Genomic DNA, 23,980 nt, shown 5'->3' with positions numbered 1-23,980 from the left:
GGTTTTGGGTTAGGGTCTGGGGGAGGTTAGGTTTAGGCGTGGGGGTGGGAGAGGTTAGGTTTTGGGTTAGGGTCTGGGGGAGGTTAGTTTAGGCATGGGGGCTGGGAGAGGGGAGGTCGGAACAGCGAGAGGTCGGAACAACGACATGGAACCCTGTGAGAGGGCTCCCGAATTTGTAGATGAAATAGTGCAATTCAAAGAATTCATCAAAAACAAAGACAATAAAAGTGTGCGGCACTTGCTTCAAATAATAAGGAAGAGGAACCTGTCATCAGTTTTTCCAAATGTGGATATTGTCTTCAGGATTTACTTAACTCTCCCTGTAACAAATGCCTCTGGAGAGCGCTCCTTTTCAAAACTTGGGCTTGTCAAGAACAGGATACGGTCTACAATGGGACAAGAAAGGCTCACCCACTTGACATTGATGTCATTGGAAAGTGACATTGTTAGAACATTGGACTTCACCACTCTAGTCAAACGCGTTGCCACGGCAAAAGTCAGGAAGAAGACATTTCAGGTACGAACAGACTTGAATACTGCTTGATTGATTTGTGCAATAATTGTGAGAATGTGTGTGTGCACTGTAATAATAACAGCAATAATAAATACTAAATAATAATAATAAAAGTGCTTGTTGTGACATCTCAGTGGCAATGTTTTCTTTCCAATCAGGCTGTTTATGAAAGAACATGATGGCTAAACCTACAGTTTGTGTTTGTAAGTTAGAATGCTGACAGGAGAGCAGGTGGTGACATGAAAGTTAGTGAGAAAAGAAGAAGATACTGAATAATGACATCACAACAGTATAATCCTAATGTTGATTTAAAATGAGATATTCCTTTAAATACGGCTAAAAAAGGTTAAAAAAAAACACTCAAATTTTTTCCGCTTGAGGGGGGGGCCCTGCAGAGATCAATAGCCCAGGGGCCCATGAAGTGTAAAATCGGCCCTGCCCGTTTAGGCCCGTTTTGGCCTGTTCCAGGATTCTACTCAGATCTGAATATCTTCTAGGGGGATCAGAATGACACCAAAGTTATTTGGGTGAGTAAAACATCATATTTTAAGCTGGAAATAAGGTGTGAGGGGTGAAAAACAGGAATTATCTTTTAACAACCCCCAAGCAAGCCCCCCCCCCCCCCCCCCCCTCCTTCACAACATTTTGTGTTTTATGTGTGCACAGGCCTGCATAATAACTCTTAATAACCACAGCAGTCATGATACAGCACAGCTATTTTCCAAATATTTCTTTTTTTCAGATCTTCAAACTATGCAAATCTTTCTTATCTATGACTTTCTCATGATGTGTAAAACACACACGTGTGCACGGCGGCGCAAGCACATTACTGTAAAGGCTGCAATATACTACCTTTACTGCAAGTTAACACATTGACTGCCAGACGTTTTTTTCTTGCTGTAGGTAGCTTCTGCCAAGCCGTTTTTTGAGGATTGTGGCTCATTTTACAAGAGCCGAGGATTATTTTCTGCTTGGAGTTTGTGAACATACAATATCTCAAAAGTACTAATAGAATGTGTACTTTCTCTGTCTAAAAGAGTTAGTTTGTAGAGTTAGTAGTTATGTAAGCATTAGCAGTTGAATACTGCATGGTTTTAGCGTCAGAAAAAATATTCAGAGATAAACGGCTTTTTGTGAAATTCGATAGAACTGTCACTTTAACCATTCATTTTTGGCATCAGTAAGACCTAAACAATAGTTTTGAACAGTAATTTCCTCCATAACAGCAGTAAACTTCCCTCTGCTCAACTCCTCCCTCCTGTGGGCGTTCTTTTTGGCTGCAGCGCCATGTCACAAGCACTTTCCTACCTTTGCAAATGCACTTTCTCATACTCTCGACCTCTCAAATAAATTTCTGAATAGAAATTAAATTACCCTAAATTATAGCGAAAAAGAAACAAAAAAGAATGGGTTGAAAATCCCATTCTAAAAGCCTTTTAGAATGGGATTTGTTTCCAATTTGGTGTCGGACTAGGGGGCAGTCCCCGCTTGTCACCAGTTTGCTTTGCTGCTGCTGTGCGGGTGTGAGCCTGTCTGTGCGGCCGCTCTTTGAGGAAGCCCGGCTGGACTCGCCCGCCTCCCGGAGCCCTGGCCGAGAGCTCCGATGAAGCCCCTGCGACTCTGGTCATATTTACGCTGCGTGCCTCAAAGTGTGCTCCATCCGCAATCCACGATGCAAGTTTGCAATCCCGCACCGCCAGCAATCAACGCGAAAACGAAAGCGCCTCCGCCAATCCATTTTCATGAGAATGGAAATGGATCACACTGCTTTTTGCTTGCCTTCCTACTTCCTTGTCGCCACTTAGTGGGTCGGTGGAATGGGTTGTACACGTTGTACACGTCCAATACTTATATAAGATATGTAAAAGGGTTAGATGCACAACCCCCCGTTAAAAAAAAAAAATCGATGCCAAAAACGTGTTTACACGTTGTTGGCAGTCAACAGCTGGATTCTGAAAACGTGTTTACACGTTGTTGGCAGTGAATGTGTTAATGATGGAAAACTTGTGTTAAGTTAAGTTAAGTTAAGTTATCCTTTATTTATCGCCTTGGGGAAATTCATCCTCTGCATTTGACCCATCCTCTACTAGGAACCTTCCTAGAACTAGGAGCAGTGGGCAGCCACAGTGCAGCGCCCGGGGACCAAATGCAGTTATCTTGCCAGTGCCTTGGTCAGGGGCACTGACAGGAGTAGTATTAACCCTAACATACATGTCTTTGATGGTGGGAGGAAACCGGAGCACCCGGAGAAAACCCACATGAACACAGGGAGAACATGCAAACTCCACCCAGGAAGGGACAGAGCCGGTTTCGAACCAGGGGCCTTCTTGCTGTGATGCAATAGTGCTAACCACTGAGCCACCAAATTAGTCTACTTTCTGTGTAATTTCATTTACACATGGTACTTCCTTTTCCTCAGTCAAGCTGGATGGGGAAGGCATGATGACCCGCCCTCTTCTGCCTCTGATTGGCTAGTAGTAGTGCTTGTTTAGGCATGAGGAGTGATGATTGGTTGGGTTAGGGTAAATATCAGGGTAAGCCAATCAGAGGCATAGTAGCGTGGGCGGTTTGTGCCTTTCCCATCATAGAAAAACATATTTCAGGTGGACGCCCAAGCCTATCTAGGAATACAAATCTTGCAGATGGAGGAGGGAAGAGGCAGCAGAGCGCTGCAAGTGAAGCACACAATTTGCGCCTCCAAAGTGCAACTAAAGGCGGCCGCCTACAGTAGTTCACCTATAAGCACGGGCCAGCCCTGGGCATAGACTGAAAACCACTGGTCTGAGTGCAGCATGAAGACTGGTATGAGATAGGTTGTTTTGTACTTAATTTGTAGCTGAAGTAAGATGTAAAGTAAAATGTGTTGTTGAACATTTACACACCATAAATATGGAATCCAGGTCTGTTTGAAGCTCCTGGGCAGACTGACCACTGGGAACCTCTGACTGGTGGACTCTGGAGAAAACATGATGTATTACGTCATAAGTCACACACACACACACGCACGCACGCACGCACCCACGCACGCACGCGCACGCACGCACACACACACACACACACACACACACACACACACACGCACACACACACACTCAGCTAAGGTGAGTAGAACGTCAACAAACTCCACTGTAAATGTGGCTGTGATTATTGGATGTGATGTTTTGAGAGAAGAAACTAAATGAACAGAGTATCATGACTTCTTTCCTCTGTTCAGTAGAATCAAATAATAACAAACTCATCTGTTTTCAATTCTTACCTTTGTTCACTAGAATGATGTCCATCTTTGAACTCATTAGCTAAGGCAGGGGTTTCCAAACTTTTTTGAATGGGGCCAGATTAGTGAAAATAGCTGGGGGCCAGCTGCTTCTCGCATCATATGGGTTATTAAAGAAAAATCACATACAGTATATTTGTACTCTAAGGATTTTGTTTACCGTCTGAAAACATTAGTTCCCCCTGCATTGTTCCTACTTGGTGCTTGTCTAGTATGATAGTACTGTACATCATAGGCGATTCTAGGCTTTCCAAACAGGGGTTGCACCCCCAAGAAGGTAATAGGACTCCGACTGGGGGGTATCTAGGGGGGGCTGTGCTCCCCCCAGACAAAGAAATTGTGTATATTTTAAAGTAAAATGCATTAATCTGGTGCACTCAGAGCAAAATGAAGAGGCTAGTAGATATGATATAACTTGTCGCAGAACATCAATTTTGGTTTATTTGGTAAAAGTGGAACTGTAGCCTATTCGATCATGGTCTGTTTAATTAGGCTATCTGCGTGTGGATCCTGAAAACCCATGATCAGTTCAGCATTGATCAGCTTGGATGCGCGCGTGGAGAGACAGGGCGGTGAGGGCGCACAGCGCAGTCGGATTCCTACAAACATTATACACACTCGCTCTCTCTCCCCCTCTGCGTGTGTGTGTGTGTGTCTGTGTGTGTGTGTGTGTCTGTGTTGGTATGGCGGCTGAGGGAAGAGGTCTTCTTGGAGTCGTGTTGAAGAGCAGCTTGCATTTTTTTAGCATTGGACGTATCCTACTGCCTGTCATCAGGCCATTATATATAGCATATAGCAGTGCAGTATAGCCTACTGATTATTGAATGATCAAAAACATGATTGTAATAAACCAGCCCGGAAAGGGCTCTGTCGGAGACCAAACAACATGCGAATATGGAAAATAGAGGCCTACAGCTTTATTTTTGATGAATGTAACAAGGCTAAAATAGCCTACATGGAGAATCACAGGTGAATTATGGGGTTCCATTTGTCACAGAGGGACTGTCTGTCCCCCTGTCTTAAGGCAAATAAACTGATTAGGCGAACCACTACAAATGCAGATAGATCAAACAGTAATAGGATTACGCACAGCACGGCACACGTGGAAGGATGGCACGCAAAGCATGCAATAAATACAGTCCACAGCAACGATTCCACACTAAAGGGGGGCTAACCCAAAACGTCCGGGTTACACATCACATCAAACTGGGACAGAGAGATTACTCCTACCCACAGGTAAGTTGGCAGTAAAACCTCAGACTCTTCCTTTCCTTTTACGGACGACATACAGGGCTACGGAGGGAATGAAGCACGCAACATTTAACATGAATGAAATAAGGGTTAAAACCCCTTATTATAAGACCCCCCCCCCCCGACCCCCGGGTAAAAACAATGGCTTTTGAGAGAGAGGGGGAGGGAGAGAGGGGGTGAGAGAGAAATAAGGAGAGAAAACCAGTGGAGAAATGTGTCGGAGAAATGTGTCGTTTGCGCTGCAGGCAGAGCACATTATTTTCGGATTGACGAACTGTCGGATTAGTGACGAGCTGTCGGACTAATGAGATGTCTGTCCAATGGGCCATTTTCGGACTCGTGAGGTGTCGGACTCGTGAGGTGTCGGACTAGGGGGCAGTCCCCCCGCCTGGAAGCTGCGTCAAGCTGCACAGAGAAGATCGTTCAGGCTGGAAGTCAAACACAGCAACTGCATGAGAATCCAGTCAATTTTCATAATAAAACACCATGTGCAGACCCAATACCGACTCCTTCTCCTTCTCCCCCCCTCCCCCTGTAGTCGTTCAAGTAGGAGAAGAAATGCAAGAGTTCTCCTCCTGCTAACAGGCACTGTATGACTAATAAATAAATAATGTCAGCCTACTTGCCCATGGTAGAAGAACAAAAATCAAGGGAAAAGCAAAAGCAAGTCAACGACAGACTGTGACGTTTGTGTGTTGTGCTCTTTACATCCACCCCATTGTACACACAGTATCGTGCGATCTCGTAAATCCCGCGCGATCTTGCATCCAGCTGCCAGGCAGCCATGCGGAGGACGGAGCAAAGCCAGAACGCTGCGCAGACGGACTTGGTGGGACCAAGCAGTAAGACCTGGTGGTCCGAGTCCTGTGCCAGTCAGTCTATGGAACTGCAGCTTTTCCACCCTCAGGACAGTGAAGCAGACATGTGCTAGGCTCATTGTTGTGGGACATGGCCTGATAGACTATGCATCTGGGACCACGGCTCTTACGAGAGTGGACATTGGTCTGGAGTGATGTCTTTCTTCAAAGCTACTCAGGGAAGCTGGATTACAACATAACCGACCATTCTTTAAAATGAATAAAGAAACCATTACTCTGATGCTCTGATTATTGGATGTGATGTTTTGAGAGAATCAGCAGAGTATTGTGACTTTCCTCTGTTTAATATAATCAAATATTAGCTAACTTTTTTCAATTCTTACCTTTGCTCAGTAGAGTGTTGTCCATCGTTGAATGCAACAGGATAATCCATAGACTGCTCACTCTTCATGGACACACAGCTGGGCTCAGGGAAAACTGCTCTTTCCTGCTGGAACCTGACAGAATTATATTATGAGCATTGTGGACCATTTTCCTTTTTCTTTCTTTCTTTTTTTTTTTTTTTTTTTTTTTATATTTTATTTTAAAGTTTTCAATGTAGAGACAAGCAAAAACACAGTAGAACTCATTCCCACTAAAGACAAGAAAGGGGAAAAAACGACAGTAGGCTAATAGAAAATAATGTGCGTAATGCTCCGTCAGGGCCGGTTCCAGAACAAGATGACTAGGGATGCATCCTAGATAGGAAGGGGTGCAGATGCCCGGCCGAAGGCCGGGCCCACTCGTTGCATGCAGACAATTAAAATAAGGGCGCAATGCATGCTTTTGCACCCCCATAGAACCGGGCCTGTGCTATTGACTCATCATTATCTTCAATAACACTCATAACAAATTATCAGAGTTCATTATCAGAGAGTCATGTTACTCTCACGGGCGGCGGCGGCGCTAATAATGTTCCCTAAATCGATCACTCAAAAAAAATCCTGTAGCCTATTCCTGATTTCACTGTAGAAACTTGGAAACTGTATGGCTGCGCTGCCTGGTCCCATTTCTATATGGCGGGTCGTGGTCTGTTTAATTAGGCTATCTGCGTGTGGATCCTGAAAACCTATGATCAGTTCAGCAGTGATCAGCTTGGATGCGCGCGTGGAGAGACAGGGCGGTGAGGGCGCACAGCGCAGTCGGATTCCTACAAACATTATACATATCTCTCCCCCTCTGCGTGTGTGTGTGTGTGTGTGTGTGTGTGTGTGTGTGTGTGTCTGTGTGTGTGTCTGTGTTAGAGAGCTGCAAACCCGAGGGTACACTCGCGGGCCCCTCGGGCCTGCCAATACGGGCCAAGGCCGGGCTCGTTTTTTCTTTTTTTTAAATTAATAGGTCCGGGCCGGGCCGGGGTCGGGCCGTTTTTCAATAATTAAATAAAATAACGTTGTATTACTCGCTTGATTTTACACCTCAGAGCAGTCACACAAAGAGGAGGAGCGCACACTGCACAGCCACACACACACAGACACACACACCCTCACCGTGACGTTAGTCTGCCAGTCCACAATCCACCGTTCAGTCAGCATGCTGTCACTGTCAGCGTAAAAAACAACAACAAAACAAGCCGCGTGTCCGTGTCCGTGTCGTGAGAGAGAGAAATAAGATCGATGGACATAAAACAAAGTTTGCGAGGGGAGAGTTAAACAGTCCCCACTGCAGTAGGGAAAGCTCATTTCAACCTGTTCAAAACGAACCCATCTACCATACATTGTGAGGACACTAATGTGACGTTATTCAATGCAGCTATAAACGGTAAGTCTGCTGTTTTAATTTCGATATGCTTGAGTGACATAATGTTTCAGTTTGTGGGCATTGTTGCTGTTGGCAATTAAACGATCTAACGTTCTCTTTCTCGAGACAATATGTCTGGATTTTGACAGGCCACGGTAGCATGTGTGAGAGGGGCAGAGAGAGACAGAGAGAAAGCTGCAGTGTTTGTCTTTAGGCAACACAGTCTAGCAACGTTTTGGACCAACGAGTTCAGCAGCGCGGCAGCATGCACAGAGAGGGAGAGAGAGATGTGTCGTCATATCGTGATATTGATGTCGGGCCTCGCAACGGGCTCGGGCCAATTAATTTCATGACTCATCCAGGCCGGGTCGGGCACGGGCCTGCATGTCACGGGCCGGGGAGGGCTCGGGCCGAGATTTCAGGCCCGCGCAGCTCTCTAGTCTGTGTTGGTATGGCGGCTGAGGGAAGATGTCTTCTTGGAGTCGTGTTTGAAGAGCACCTTGCATTTTTTTTGCATTGGACGTATCCTACTGTCTGTTACATTATAGCCTATAGCAGTGCAGTATAGCCTACTGATTATTGAATGATCAAAAACATTATTGAAAACACCATGTGCAGACCCAATACCGACTCCTTCTCATTCTCCCCCCCTCCCCCTGTAGTCGTTCAAGTAGGAGAAGAAATGCAAGAGTTCTCCTCCTGCTAACAGGCACTGTATGACAAATAAAGAAAGGTAACGCTTTAGAATACAGCCCGCAAATAAGCATGTAGTTATAGTATAACTACGGGGTACAAGGAGTGTAGTTATAGTATAACTACGGGGTACAAGGAGTGTAGTTATAGTATAACTACAGGGTACAAGGAGTGAATTTAAACTTTAACTAGAGGGTAACAAGATCTGTAGTTATATGTAGTTATAGTATAACTACGGGGTACAAGGAGTGTAGTTATAGTATAACTACGGGGTACAATGAGTGAATTTAATCTTTAACTAGAGGGTAACAAGATCTGCAGGGTACAAGGAGTGTAGTTATAGTATAACTACGGGGTACAAGGAGTGAATTTAAACTTTAAGAGGGTAACAAGATCTGTACTTATAGTATAAATACGGGGTACCACACTGTACTTACAGGGTAACTACGGGGTCGCAGGCTGTATTCTGAAGCAGGGGACCAATTCTGTACTTATAGGCTAATTACGGGGTACCACACTGTACTTACAGGGTAACTACGGGGTCGCGGGCTGTATTCTAAAGCAGGGGATCAATTCTGTACATATAGGCTAACTACTGGGTACCACACTGTAGTCATAGTATAACTACGGGGTACAAGGAGTGAATTTAGACTGTAACTAGAGGGTAACAAGATCTGTACTTATAGTATAACTATGGGGTACGGGGTACAAGGAGTGTAGTTATAGTATAACTACGGGGTACAAGGAGTGTAGTTATACTATAACTAAGGGGTACAAGGAGTGTAGTTATAGTATATCTACGGGGTACAAGGAGTGTAGTTATAGTATAACTATGGGGTACAAGGAGTGTAGTTATAGTATAACTACGGGGTACAAGGAGCTACTACACTCCAGTAAGACCTGGTCCGAGTTTAGCTAAGGCTAAAGCTAAATTCAAAACCAAAATCGAACAACAGTACACCAATGGTAACATTAGAGCAGCCTGGCAGGGCATCAAAACTATGGCCTCCATAAATCAACAGAACGACACGAAAAGGCAGCCTATTAGCATAGATGATATTAACAATGTAGACCTGCCAAATGTTTTTAATGTATTTTTTTCTAGGTTTGAAACATATGATTCTAAGCAGGATGCCTCCAGGCTGAGGGAAACCCTTCTGCCCCAGAATGACCTGGTGATCTCATCTCACGAGAGCAGGTGATTGGCCTTTTTAAAAGAACAAACCCAAAGAAGGCAGCTGGCCCTGACGCCATCTGTGGTCGCACTCTGCGCCATTGTGCAGACCAACTAGGAGAGGTATTCACAAAGCTCTTTCAGATATGTGTTGATCAATGTCAGTTCCCTTCCATCTGGAAAAAGTCCACTATTATTCCCATTCCTAAGGTAAAGAATCCCAGGGAACTAAACAAATTCAGACCGATAGCACTAACATCCATTGTGATGAAAAACCTAGAACAAATCTTAAAAGAGGAGATCATCTCCCTGGCTGCTGAAAAAATAGACCCACTTCAGTTTGCCTAACAAACTGGCAAAGGTGTGGAGGACGCTAAGCTCCTTATCCTTGATAAAGTCTATGAACACCTAGAGAAACCTGGATCTCACGCCATCATTTTATTTGCTGACTTTTCCTCAGCGTTTAACAAAATGCAGCCCCACATTATAATAGAGAGGTTTAAATCCTACTTTAATTTTCCCGATCAACTTTCGCTCCTTTGTTTAAACTTTTTAATGGATAGAACACAGCGTGTTTTAGTAAATGGCACTATGTCTGGCATTTCAACTTCTAACACAGGCTGCCCACAGGGCAGCATCTTTTCATCTGTCTTCTTTATCTTGTACACAGACAGCTGCAGATTAACACATTGAGTGCCACAGCGCTTCAGTAAAATTGTCTGGAGCCTGTGCCAGGTTCACTTCCATTCAGTTGAAAACAGCTATAGAATTTTTTCTATTAGGGCTATATTGACAGGGCTGGACTTTAATGAAACATTGAACACTCCTGCTTCTTCCAAAGAAGAAATTTTGTTTCTAGACAGTTCCATTATGAAATGACAGGCTCTGAAAAAAGTGCACTTTCAAGGGTTTTCTGTCGTTTTTTTTTACTTTCCAAGATATAGTCACTTTTATGAATACCTTTTGCACTCTAATTTCGAGCACATTCACTGACTCTGGCTGGTGTTTTCTGATGTGGTGGCGTGGTGTGGTTTCTGTGCAGCCTGCGTGCCCCCCCCCCCCTCTCCACCTCTGAGCTGCGGGCTCCTCCCCACACGCACAGAGTTTGTTTTCTCACAGACTCCGTTTTTGCCCCGGACGAATCCCAGCGCGCATCAAGGAAATGCCAAACGCGACTGAACGAAAAGGCTTGGCCGTTCGGCTTCGGATGCTGGCTTTCTGGCAGGGAATCGTGTGGAGATAGATAGAAGCATAAGAGCTCAGTTGTGAGCGCGGATGCAGCCGAGCCCACTGTCCGCTGCAGACAGAGCAATCTATACGGCTCTGGCATAAGCATGCATCGGTTTCCTCTTTGATCACGTCTTTCCCTGCTGTCTCCTGCACAAACTAAAGGATCTGAGGTGGGTGGCGCAGCTCCGGTGTCGATGTTTAAGGTGGCGCTGTGTGATCCCTTGAAGGGATTCATGCTCACTGGCTAGGTACGACCTTAAACAGCAGAATTATGGAATAATATGAATTATGATTTTAGGACGTGCACAGACGTCCTTGGCACTGAACGTTACTTTTTTTTAGGACGTGCACAGACGTCCTTGGCACTCAATGTGTTAAACAGGGACAACAGCCTTATAGTCAAATACTCCGACGACACTGCACTCCTGTCGCTCCTCCAGGGGGCAGAGTCGAACCACGGTTGTGCCCTTCCTGATTTTGTTCAATGGTGCGATGACAACTTCCTTGATCTTAATGTGTCAAAGACAAAGGAGCTTGTAATCGATCTTAGAAATAAGAAAGCTGACCCTGTTGCTAGCTCCATTCATGGTGAAGACGTCCAGATTGTCGATTCTTATAAGTACCTGGGAACAGTTTTTGACTCGCATCTTAAGTTTGACACAAACATAAAGTCTCTTGTTAAGAGAGGCCAACAGAAAATCTACCTACTAAGGAAAATAAACTCCTTTAAAGTGTCAAAAACCATCCTGTGCACTGTTTACAGATCTTATATTGAGAGCCTTATAACCTTTTCTTTTATATGTTGGTTTAACGGTTTGTCTGTGAAGGAGAGAAACAGCCTTAACAATATTGTCAAAGTCTGCTCCAACATCACTGGAGTCCAGCAGAGTGACCTGAACGCGCTCTGGAAGAAGCGAGTGGTTCAGAAACCGTTACTCCAAATCCTTCATTCCCGCAGCCATTCGGCTGTTGAATGCAGAGAAGTAACTGTACTTACTGTATGTATGTAGTATGTAGCCTACTTGAACCAACAACACTGTGCATCCTAGCATTTGCACTTTTTTTGTATGCAATTTTTTTTATGTCTTTTTAAAACCAATTGTTTACACATGCACCTTATGCACTTTACATGTGTACAAACAATGTTGCGCCATGCATCTATGCGGCTCAGATCCATGTGTGCTGCAGGAGACGAGGAATCGGCTTGTAAACGCACTTCCCCTCGGTCGATCACACTGAGTTTTTCTTTTTGTTTCTTTTCTTTCTGTATGTTTCTGTATTTTGTATCTTGTGATTTAGGACTGAGACACAATGTGTTTACCCGCAACGGTGATGAATTGCAGAAACTGAATTGCCCCTTGGGGATAAATAAAGTTTTCTGAATCTGAATCTGAATCTGTGCCAGTCAGTCTATGGAATTGCAGCCTTTCCACCCTTCTCAGGACAGTGAAGCAGACATGTGCTAGGCTCATTGTTGTGAGACATGGCCTGATAGACTTTGCATCTGGGACCACGGCTCTTACGAGAGTGGACATTGGTCTGGAGTGATGTCTTTCTTCAAAGCTACTCAGGGAAGCTGGATTACAACATAACCGACCATTCTTTAAAATGAATAAATAAACCATTGTACTCTGATGCTCTGATTATTAGATGTGATGTTTTGAGAGAATCAGCAGAGTATTGTGACTTTCCTCTGTTCAATATAATCAAATATTAGCTAACTTTTTTCAATTCTTACCTTTGCTCAGTAGAGTGTTGTCCATCGTTGAATGCAACAGGATAATCCATAGACTGCTCACTCTTCATGGACACACAGCTGGGCTCAGGGGAGACTGATCTTTTCTGCTGGAACCTGACAGAATTATATTATGGACCATTTTCCTTTTTCTTTCTTTCTTTTTCTTTTCTTCTTTTTTTGTATATTTTATTTAGTTTTCTTTTTTATAAGTTTTCAATGTAGAGACAAGCAAAAACACAGTACAACTCATTCCCACGAAAGACAAGGAAAAAAACGTCAGTAATAGAAAATAATAATGATAATAGAAAATAAAATAATAATTAAAAAAACATTAAGTACAATGAGATATCTCACCCATATTTTGTAGACGCTGTTATTGACCTATAATGGAACTGTCACAGTGGTACATCCTTTTAAGTTGTTTTACTCCTTTGATCCTTATTTGAATGCCTTTTATTCTATTGTGTGGCTTTGATCATTATACAGTGGCTTTGATCAGTATTTATCTAAGATATTGGATTGATTTTTATTGAGTGTGTTGTGTGATTTTAGTTCATGCATTCTCATTTTACAATTGCATGAGTTTGATGTGCCATACAAATGGTGAACTGCAATTTAGCATTGAGAGGAGCCACTTTGACGAGTCCACCGCATCGCAGAACACAAAACAAACATCACTCCAAGGCAAACGACAACAAATATTAAACAACTTATTGGTTGCTTGGACACACACAGCTCTGAAAACCAAACCCCACCAGCAACTGGCTTAACAAATACTACTCGAATTACACTCTGTAAACATTAAGCATCATCTTTGGTCAGCAGCGCCAATAGTCGCACCTCCTGCTTTCACTTTCATGGAGTTTCACTTCTGCTCTGCTGTCTGCCGTGCTTTGCTGTCTGATGGTCTCCTGTGCTAGCAGGAAGGGGGGGGGTTGGGGGGGGCGTGTCCTAGTAAATTGGCTTGTAAATCCGTGACAGGATCGGCATGACAATGCCAGATATTTGGCCCGCTTGCGCTGGCCAAAAAACGTGCCCACAGGGCGATGGACTCCACAAAGTTACAGCTTACAGGCCTAGCTGACTTGAGCAACCAGCGTCCAAGGCCCGACACTCTCATTGGGTTCTGGAAACAATCCAACAGGCATATGGAATGTCAGAGTGGGAACTCTTTCACTAACTCCTGGAAGACATGCTACCCACAGGGCTTGCTTGCCCAGTTTCATTTGGAGGCCAGAGTGACCGAGAGATTATGCCTCTGCCTCTTGGGGTTGATGGCTTCCACCGTGGACATTGTGCCCCCAGCTCTTCTGGGCTGGTGCCCAGTGTGATGCTGCTACTTGAAGCTTGGACCAGGGAAATCTGCAAGCACATAGGCTGTGCCTAGTTCTCCATCGGTGAGAGCAGACAGCCGCTTGACACAGGGCAATGCCATTGTGTCGGCTAAAACAATCTGCAAACTCCATGCCCCTTTTGGTGCATGACGACTCCTGCCGCATATTGCCCGGTTATGCTGGGGTGCCCAAAACCTGCATTCTACACTAAGACCTGGTCTGAGTCCTGTGCAAGTCAGTCTGGAACTGCAGCCTTTCCACCCTTCTCAGGATAGTGAAGCAGACATGTGAGGCTCATTGTTGTGGGACATGGCATGATAGACTTTGCATCTGGGACCACAGCTGTTAAGAGAGCGAACATTGGCCTGGAGTGATGTCTTTCTTCAATACTACTCAGGGAACCTGGATTACAACATAACTGACCATTCTTTAAAATTAATAAAGAAATCATTGTACTCTGATGCTCTGATTGGATGTGATGTTTTGAGAGAATCAGCAGAGTATTGTGACTTTCCTCTGTTCAATAGAATCAAATATTAGCTAGTCTCGCTGGCCAGCCTCCTCTCCCTTCCATCCGAGGAGTCTGGCGCCGCAGGTCTCCATAGTGGGATTACGATGGGCGGCGCTTAGCGGCAGTGCCCTTGGAAAATAGTTTCAAACAATCCAACTTGCCGTTTTCAGCGTGTAGCAACGAGCGAGCGTGTAAGTTTCTGCCGTTAGCTTGCTAGCTAGTTAGCATTGTTGTTTTCACTGCGGCGGCAGGGCACTATTTACAGCGACACACAGGGAGGAGGGAGCGGAAGCCGCTCTGATTGACATGGTCGGAGCCAATGACAGAGCTTTTAATAAGCCGGGAGCGGACATCCGGCTGCCACCGAAACAGTCGCTCCAATGGGAGAGCAGAGTAGAGCAGGGGAGGGTTTATCCCAGTTATGGAGACCTGCGGCGCCAGACTCCTCGGACGGAAGGGAGAGGAGGCTGGCCAGCGAGACTAAATATTAGCTAACTTTGTTCAATTCTTACCTTTGCTCAGTAGAGTGTTGTCCATCTTTGAATGCAACAGGATAATCCATAGACTGCTCACTCTTCATGGACACACAGCTGGGCTCAGGGGAGACTGCTCTTTTCTGCTGGAACCTGACATAATTATATTATGAGCATTGTGGACCATTTTCTTTTGTCTTTCTTTTTCTTTTTTTATATTTTATTTTAAAGTTTTCAATGTAGAGCCAAGCAAAAACACAGTACAACGCATTCCCACTAAATACAACGAAAAAAAAACTGTAATAGAAAATAATAATGATAATAGAAAATTAAAAAAAAATTAAAAAAACATCATTAAGTACAATGAGATATCTCAACCATATTTTGTAGACACTGTTATTGACCTATAATGGAACTGTCACAGTGGTACATCCTTTTAAGTTGTTTTACTCCTTTGATCTTTATATTTGCATGCCTTTTATTCTATTGTGTGGCTTTGATCATTATACAGTGTGACTTTTATCAGTATTGATCTAAGATATTGGATTGATTTGTATTGAGTGTGTTGTGTAATTTTAGTTTATGCATTCTCATTTTAAAATTGCATGAGTTTGATGTGCCATACAAATGGCGAACGGGCACTGAAACTTAGCATTGAGAGGAGCCACTTTGACGAGTCGACCGCATCGCAGAACACAATACAAACATCACTCCAAGGCAAACGACAACAAATATTAAACAACTTACTGGTTGAACACACACAGCTCTGAAAACCAAAACCCCCCAGCAACTGGCTTAACAAATACTACTCGAATTACACTCTGTAAACATTAAGCATCATCTCTGGGCAGAAGTGCCAATAGTCGCACCTCCTGCTTTCACTTTCACAGAGTTTCACTTCTGCTCTGCTGTCTGCCGTGCATTGCTGTCTGCTGGTGTCCTGCGCTAGCAGGGAGGGGGGGCATGTCCTAGTAAATTGGCAAATAAATCCGTGACAGGATCGGCATGACAATGCTAGATAAATGGCCTGCTTGCGCTGGCCAAAAAACGTGCCCACAGGGAGATGGACAGACATGGGACCAAGTCACCGGTCCATGTCTCAAGTAAGTGCCAAGTAATTTGGTCCAAGTCTCAAGCAAGTCCCAAGTCATTTTGTTTTGGGCAATTCAAGCTAAGTCAAGTCACAGGTTTTGTCAAGTCAAGTCAAGTCGAGTCCTTAGTTAAGGCAAGTCAAGTTCCAAGTCAAGTCACTCCCCCCCCCCCCGCCCAAGATACTGCAGTCTTACCTTGACAGATGCATTATTAAAACATGGTATTAATACTTGTCTAATAGTGATATTATTGGTCAATTTACAGTATCTAACCTGTTAAAGAATTAATTTAATTTGTATTATAATCATTGATATTCAGTGAAATAAATGGAATCAAACAAAAGTCAAATAACTTTATAAACGCTTATTTATTTCAATAACTGCTTCAAAATCATAATCCTCCATGTCAGTTTTAAACAGTGAAATACTGACAGCCAGACTAAAACGTAATCAAACAAAAACAAATAGCTTAAACAATCAAAGCATAATGTAAAAAATATTAAATAAACATTTCCTCTCAATCACTTTTAAACAGTGAAACACTGACAGCCAGACTACAACAATATCGAACTTTCTTAGATTCTGCCCCTGTCCCGTCTGCCCAGTGCTGCCAACTCTTTTCCAAGCAAAGTCGCTATTGGTTGCTCAGAAAGTCACTAGAAAACAAACAAACAAAAACACAGGTCAGCGTATAGCCGTTGTAATATTTATTGACTGTATGGTTGTAATATAGTGCTGACTCCGCCCGCCTGGGCCAGATTCGGCATACACTATTACAAGCAGCAAACCCTTTCCTGCTGCTCTCTCAGTGGAGGGGAGAAGCGCTGTGTTGGTCAGACAGGCAGAGACAAGGAGAGAGAGAGAAAACCCGCACCCACACCAATTCATGGGCAAAATCGGTTGCGATTCACCTGGATTCAACACATTAACATTGCTTCCCATACATAGATTTTGAGAAATAAAGTCACCAGGGGTGTTACGAACGCGGGAGATTGCTAGATGGTATGATAGTTAGAAATATTACACAATTGGCTCGCAATCTCTTAGCGGACGTGTATTTTAGTGGGATCAGAAATGATATCAGCTATGTAGTCATACAGCTAATTCCCACGCAAGCAAGGAAGAAGAAAATAGAAAGAAATAGGCATTTGGTTTCCTTATATTATAAAATAAAAGATTGGCGGCCTACCAGATGGTCCGAAACAACGGTATGGCGTGTGGACCTCTGGGCCAGCACCGGCGTTGTGTCACTCCGAACACGGCCAGCCCGCTCGACCTGGAACTGTTCAGTGTGAGGAGGTGGTTGAATGGAGAAGGTCCTCCTTCGGGTCTCCGTCGGTCTTCTGCACAACGCTCCCTGAAGTCCTCAGACTCTCCAATGACTACGGCAGTCGGCTCCGAATAACTGGCTGGGCGAAGTGAAGCGCCCACTCCCATCTAACGGAGCTCTCCTGCTCAATGTCAGGTTGGTACCTGGAGTAACCAGTACTTGGCCTGGTTCTCCCTTCTCACCTCACCTCACACAGGTGTTCTGCAGCTTCTGCTGGTCTCACTGCTATGTGCCACCTGTAGCATCTGCTTGTGCTTGGCTAGACGCCATCTTTATTGTCTCTGTAATGCACAGCACCTGTGCCACTCTCCAGGGCATGACATCATCTTCTTGAAATCCCAAGGAGAGTTAAAGGGACAAATACATAATCCCCAATACATTCCATACAGCCGCCACTCATAATATATATGAAACCAAATGCCTTCACCAATAGGAAAGTAAAGAAAGTGAAGAGGAAGTAAAAGAAAGGGGACGTATATAACATCTCCCCCCCCAAAGCACGAAAACCCCCCGAGGGAACTAATTTCCTGCGTGGGTTTTTCGTCTAACTGTAACATCTAAACGTTCACCTTTGTTTTGTTTTTTTTGTCTTTTTCCTCTTTCATTTTTCCCATCTTCCAAAAATATCTATTAATGGTAAAATCTGGTGGCACTGCACACCTAACCATCCTGGAGTAGTGACTGACAACCAGCATCTAAGGATTATTAATAGGTCATTATATCAGACTCCTAACTCCCTTACGATATGCGCATCTTCAAGAATGCACTTTAGAATTTTTCTCTAGCCCTTCTCAACAGGCTCATCCGATTCTTGACAGTGTGTCTGCAATGACATTATCCTTTCCTGGTAGGTGCACTACGGTTATATTATAAGGCTGCAGGATCAGGCTCCAACGAAATACCCTCTGACTAGATGTCTTGAACCTCGCTAAAAAGGTGAGTGGGTTATGATCAGTCAGAACGACAAGGTCGCCTCCAGCACTAGAAACGTACACCTCAAAGTGTTGGACAGCTAGGACTAGGGCTAGGGCCTCCTTTTCGATAGTCGAATAGCGCCTCTGATGACGATTTAGCTTTTTGGAGAAGTAGGCAATAGGCCTGTCCACTCCAGACACATCGGTCTGCAGCAACACGGCCCCTATGCCGACGTCACACGCATCGACTGCAAGTTTGAATGGTAAATCAAAATTTGGCGCTGCCAGCACCGGCTCGCTAGCGAGGATCGACTTCACCCCTTCCAGTGCAGCATCACATGCCATTGACCACCGAAATTTGACTCCCCGTCTTAACAGGTCTGTGAGTGGCGATGTTACAGCAGCAAAATTATCCACAAACCGTCTATAAAACCCACACATGCCCAACAGGCGCATGAGCTTCCGTTTCGTGTTCGGGACTGGCATCTCTAATATGGCCTGCACTTTGGCAGTCCTTGGGCTCACAGAACCTTGGCCTACGTGGTGCCCTAAATATGTGACCTGCCCCTTCCCAAAATCAGACTTTGGCAAATTAATCACCAAGCCAGCTTGTTTAAGACGGTCAAAGAGCTGCCTGATGTGTTCCATGTGATCAGACCATGAAGAACTATAACACACCACGTCATCCAAGTAGACCACAGTATTCTGCAATCCACCAGTCACCATGTTCATTAATCTCTGAAAAGTTGCGGGTGCGTTTTTCATTCCGAACGGAAGAACCTTACACCGATACAGAGACTCAGGGGTCACAAATGCTGACACGTCTTTGGCCCTCTCGGTCAGAGGGACCTGCCAGTACCCTTTTAAGAGATCGAATTTAGATACGTACTGAGCCTGGCCGATTTTATCTATGCAATCCTCAAGCCTCGGTATCGGATATGCATCGGTTTTTGTCACAGTGTTCACTTTTCGGTAGTCGACACAAAGTCGCACTGTACGATCTGGTTTAGGGACAAGAACCAAAGGGGAACTCCACTCACTCGTTCCTGGCTCAATAGCTCCAATCTCTAGCATATAACTTAATTCAGGCCTGATCTGAGCCCATTTATGCGGACTTATCCGATACGGATGTTGTTTTATCGGCGTTGACGCCCCAATGTCCACATCGTGGGTTATTAATGTGGTCAGACCAGGAGTGTCACTAAAAAGCTCTTTATTTTGTTCGACTAAACACACCACCTCCTCCATTTGTTCCGGGGGCAGGTGCGCTAGAGACTCTCTAAGATTAGCCAACGCCTCCGTATTCCTAAACCTAGCTGTCACTGGCTCACGGAACTCAACCTCATCATCCCCACTCTCCTCATCTACCGGAGTTTGAGCGGCCATACACACCACAGCGGGAGCGTCGCGATCATGATAAGGCTTTAAGAGATTGATGTGGCACAGGCGTGACTTTAGTCGACGGTCTGGTGTCTCCACCACATAGTTGCACTCACTAACTTTCTTTTGAACTACATATGGTCCATAGAACTTTACCCCCAACTTAGGTCCACCCATAGGCAGCAATACCAGGACCCGTTCACCTGGCCTAAAGGTGCGTCGTACGCTCTTTTTATCGTATTGGGCCTTCATCCTTTCTTTAGCGGCCGTTAGGTTGCTCCTGGCCACCTCACAAGCCGTATGCAGACGATCCTTAAAGGTAGCTACATACTGCAGAACCCCATCGGCAGCCTCAGGCTGTACAGCCGACTGTAGGAGCTGCTCCTTGGCCATCTTTAGCGGCCCTCTCACTTGGTGCCCAAAAACGAGTTCAAACGGACTAAAACCTGTAGCTTCATTTACCGAGTCCCTTATAGCAAACAACAAAAATGGCATCGCCACATCCCAGTCATTTTCATAACTGACGCAATACGTCTTAATCATGGATTTTAAGGTTTGATGGTACCTTTCAATCGCCCCTTGTGATTGAGGATGGTAAGCTGTGGACATAACTTGCTTTATCCCCAACTCATGCATTACCTCCTGAAATACACCGGACGTGAAATTAGACCCGCGATCATGCTGAATTTCGCGTGGTAAACCTACCCGTGAAAAGAAATGCAGCAGCGCTTCTACTATGACCTTAGTTTTTATTGATCGCAGTGGTACGGCTTCTGGGAATCTAGTAGCGACGTCCATTATTGTTAAGAGATATTCACTTCCTTTTTTTGTTTTAGGTAACGGGCCCACACAGTCTATTAAGACTCGCGAGAAAGGTTCCTCCACGACAGGTAGGGGACAGAGAGGAGCAACTGGGACGGTCTGATTAGGCTTTCCGACGACCTGACAGACATGACAGCTACGACAATACAAAACGACATCTGCTCGCAATTTCGGCCAATAGAAATGTCTCCATATTTTCTGTTGTGTTTTGCTAGTACCTAAATGACCCGCCATGGATACCTCATGCGCTAAACGCAGTACTTCTTTTCTGAAACTTTCCGGCAACACTATTTGTGTGACCGTAGCTCCTGGCTCGTCTGCAGGGAGGTCACGAGACCGCCACTTCCTCAGCAGGACGCCCTCCTGAAGAAAAAACCCCACGGCCTCATCCTCTAGGTCCTTTAGACTACCGGCAGATCGACGTAATCCAGCCACAGAGGGATCCGTTTTCTGTTCCTGAATTAAGACGTCACGCGAAAACTGAGAGCTCTGAGGCACCTCAGCTAGTTTTGTAAGAAAACTGCCACCCGCGCCTTCATCTGGTTCAGCCGGCTCACCAATATCTTCTTTGAGAGTCGCACGAGCCTGTGCTCGCGTCACTACGCATGTGGTGAACACTTCAGGATATGCTTTTTCTAAAGCTACCGTCTCTGGAGCTTCATAAGGGGTTTCCCTCATAACAGGCGTCACACAGACCTTCGTGCCAGCTAGATCATTTCCCAGTACAAGGGCTATTCCTGTCATGGGTAAAGACGCAGAAGAGATCATAGCTACCTCCACCGGTCCATTTACGAGATTAGATTTTAGATAAACGCGATACCTAGGGGCACTCACAAAACCGCCTCCTACACCCTGTATCGGGGTGGAAGTGTGTAAATTATTGGATGGCGTTAAATCGAGGACTCCCTCAAGCAATAGAGACTGCGTGGCTCCAGTGTCCCTCAAAATTTGTATCGGGACTTTTTCCCCACTAAGCGTAGCGGAGATGGTTCCCTCCGATACAAAACCCTCCAAGCCTTTGCTTATGGGATCAGACGGTGGGTTTGACCCATCCTTTTCATAGAGAGCAGCCGGAGCGGGAGCGCTAATCACGCCAACTGCTTTCCCTGCTCCCTCTTTTCGCTTACGACTAAGACAGTCACTGATCACGTGCCCAGGCTTTTTACAGTAGTGACAAATAACCTCATCTCTGGGGAAGTGTGATTTATCATAAGATTTATTATATGACTTATCGGGTCGTTTATCGTATGAGTTATAGTATCGCTTCTCCTGTGGCTTTTCATGCCGCCTTCCTGATCCATAAGGCTGAGCAGGGGGAGAGTACCACTGGTCTGGGGCTGCCTCCACAGGCCGGGCAGATGTTACGGTCAGCCTCCCTTCAGGTCGGTTAAACCTACCCCTCCCCTGCACCTCTTTATGGATTAATTCATAGGAATCTGCAGCTATGGCGAGTTTCCTGACTTCACAGCAAGGTAACTCATTAAGATACACTTCAAGCTGTCGAGGGATGCTATTTTTAAATTGCTCCGCTAGCATTAGCTCTCGCAATGTTTTATAGTTAAAGGTGTCGGTGGTGGTTAACCATCGCTCAAACACCGCTTCCTGCTGTCTGGCCAGATCTAAGAAAGTCCCACCTGGTTCACGCCTTAAAGACCTGAACTTTTGTCGGTAGGCTTCTGGTACGAGTTCGTATGCCTCCAAGACTACTTTTCGCACAAGATCATAGTCTCGGCTGTCATTGCTGTCCAAAGCGGCATAAGCTTCTTGTGCTTTCCCCACTAGTGCTGTCTGAACGAGGATAGCCCATTTCTCTAGCGGCCATTCCAACTCCCTAGCTATTTTCTCAAAAGCTTGAAAGAATGCTCCCACATCATCAGGGTTAAATCGAGGTCTGAACCTTAAAGCACTGGCCATGTCAAAAGGCGTCTCTTGTTGACGTTGCATAGCATTTACTTTTTCCTTAGACTGAGCCTCCGCTAACGTTATTTTAGCATACTCAATGTCCCTCATTTGAGCTTCAGCTTTTTCTTTTATTCTTTCTTTCTCGACAGCGTCTCTCTCTCTTTGTTCTGCCCTTTTTAGTTCTTGTTCTGCCCTTTTTAGTTCTACCAAGTCCGGCAGTTCTAGCTTCTCAATAAGCATGGCTTCAATATCTAGCTTTTTCATCCCCCCAGCAACGGGGCACTCATGATACTCAGCAACTTCAATTAGATTTTCCTTTCTTAGCCTACGCAACTCAGCACGTCCAAATTCGCTGCCACAAAATATATTCACATCGAACTCCGCCATGACCACACACGCCACAGTCAACCAGCTACTGAAAAGAAAAATTAGGCTATGCACACCAAGTTACAGCGGCACAAAATTTACGTCCCATTAGTTTTTTTGTAAACACAGCCGTATTCACAACAACGTTACGCAAAAATCACCGCCAAAATCACACGCTTACGCTACGTCAAAATGCCACACTGCGCTCCGCAGGCTACGCAAACGTTTTGTTTACTATAACTACTATTGATAGAAATGTACTGCCACACAGTGTGATGTACTATCACCTCACTCAAACTAGCTCTTAGTTTTATTTACACTCCCAAACGGCTATATGCGGGGAAATGTTTATGGCGTCGAGTCGCTAATCCTCGTAGCCGTGATATAAACCTAGTCACATCCGACTTCCCGAGCTGAATCCAACTCACTCTTGCCTTTCCCCTCAAATAGCACGCCAGGCTGTAACTCGTTAAACTATCGCAAAATTACAAGTGAATTATAAATATACATGCTTGCTTTGTTAGCTTCCCAAATGCTATCATTAGCTTGTTTCGTTAGCTCAGAGCCCCCAAACCAAACCGTGACTAAACAGGGTTTAGTTAAAGTTTTTTTTTTTTTTTTCCACTGTCCCGGTTGTTTCACAAAGACATAATATTCTCAGTGTTTATTTTAAGTCATCCCGGACGAGCCCCCATGTTACGAACGCGGGAGATTGCTAGATGGTATGATAGTTAGAAATATTACACAATTGGCTCGCAATCTCTTAGCGGACGTGTATTTTAGTGGGATCAGAAATGATATCAGCTATGTAGTCATACAGCTAATTCCCACGCAAGCAAGGAAGAAGAAAATAGAAAGAAATAGGCATTTGGTTTCCTTATATTATAAAATAAAAGATTGGCGGCCTACCAGATGGTCCGAAACAACGGTATGGCGTGTGGACCTCTGGGCCAGCACCGGCGTTGTGTCACTCCGAACACGGCCAGCCCGCTCGACCTGGAACTGTTCAGTGTGAGGAGGTGGTTGAATGGAGAAGGTCCTCCTTCGGGTCTCCGTCGGTCTTCTGCACAACGCTCCCTGAAGTCCTCAGACTCTCCAATGACTACGGCAGTCGGCTCCGAATAACTGGCTGGGCGAAGTGAAGCGCCCACTCCCATCTAACGGAGCTCTCCTGCTCAATGTCAGGTTGGTACCTGGAGTAACCAGTACTTGGCCTGGTTCTCCCTTCTCACCTCACCTCACACAGGTGTTCTGCAGCTTCTGCTGGTCTCACTGCTATGTGCCACCTGTAGCATCTGCTTGTGCTTGGCTAGACGCCATCTTTATTGTCTCTGTAATGCACAGCACCTGTGCCACTCTCCAGGGCATGACATCATCTTCTTGAAATCC

The 23,980-nt window shown here is 45.0% G+C and overlaps 2 protein-coding genes across 2 annotated transcripts in view; both read right to left on the bottom strand.

Moving 5' to 3' along the window:
• LOC310780027 (NLR family CARD domain-containing protein 3-like) overlaps positions 1–6,293 on the bottom strand; it is a 35,197-nt gene extending 28,904 nt beyond the window's left edge. Inside the window, exons 1-2 of the mRNA XM_083640563.1 lie at positions 6,241–6,293; positions 3,397–3,469 (exon numbers count right to left, since the gene is read on the bottom strand). Of these exons, the coding sequence (XP_083496689.1) occupies positions 3,397–3,469; positions 6,241–6,290 (123 nt within the window). The 5' untranslated portion in view covers positions 6,291–6,293. The remainder of the gene's footprint in view (positions 1–3,396; positions 3,470–6,240) is intronic.
• Positions 6,294–12,457: 6,164 nt separating this feature from the next.
• Positions 12,458–23,980, bottom strand: part of LOC310780029 (uncharacterized protein) — a 28,876-nt gene continuing 17,353 nt past the window's right edge. Inside the window, exons 4-5 of the mRNA XM_083640565.1 lie at positions 14,826–14,939; positions 12,458–12,582 (exon numbers count right to left, since the gene is read on the bottom strand). Coding sequence (XP_083496691.1) covers positions 12,465–12,582; positions 14,826–14,939 — 232 coding nt within the window. The 3' untranslated portion in view covers positions 12,458–12,464. The remainder of the gene's footprint in view (positions 12,583–14,825; positions 14,940–23,980) is intronic.

The sequence above is a fragment of the Poromitra crassiceps genome, assembly GCF_964638095.1.
Source record: "Poromitra crassiceps genome assembly, chromosome: 7".
NCBI lineage: Eukaryota > Metazoa > Chordata > Actinopteri > Beryciformes > Melamphaidae > Poromitra > Poromitra crassiceps.
The sequence above is the reverse complement of the archived record's forward strand: the minus strand, read 5'-3'. Positions and strand labels throughout refer to the sequence as shown.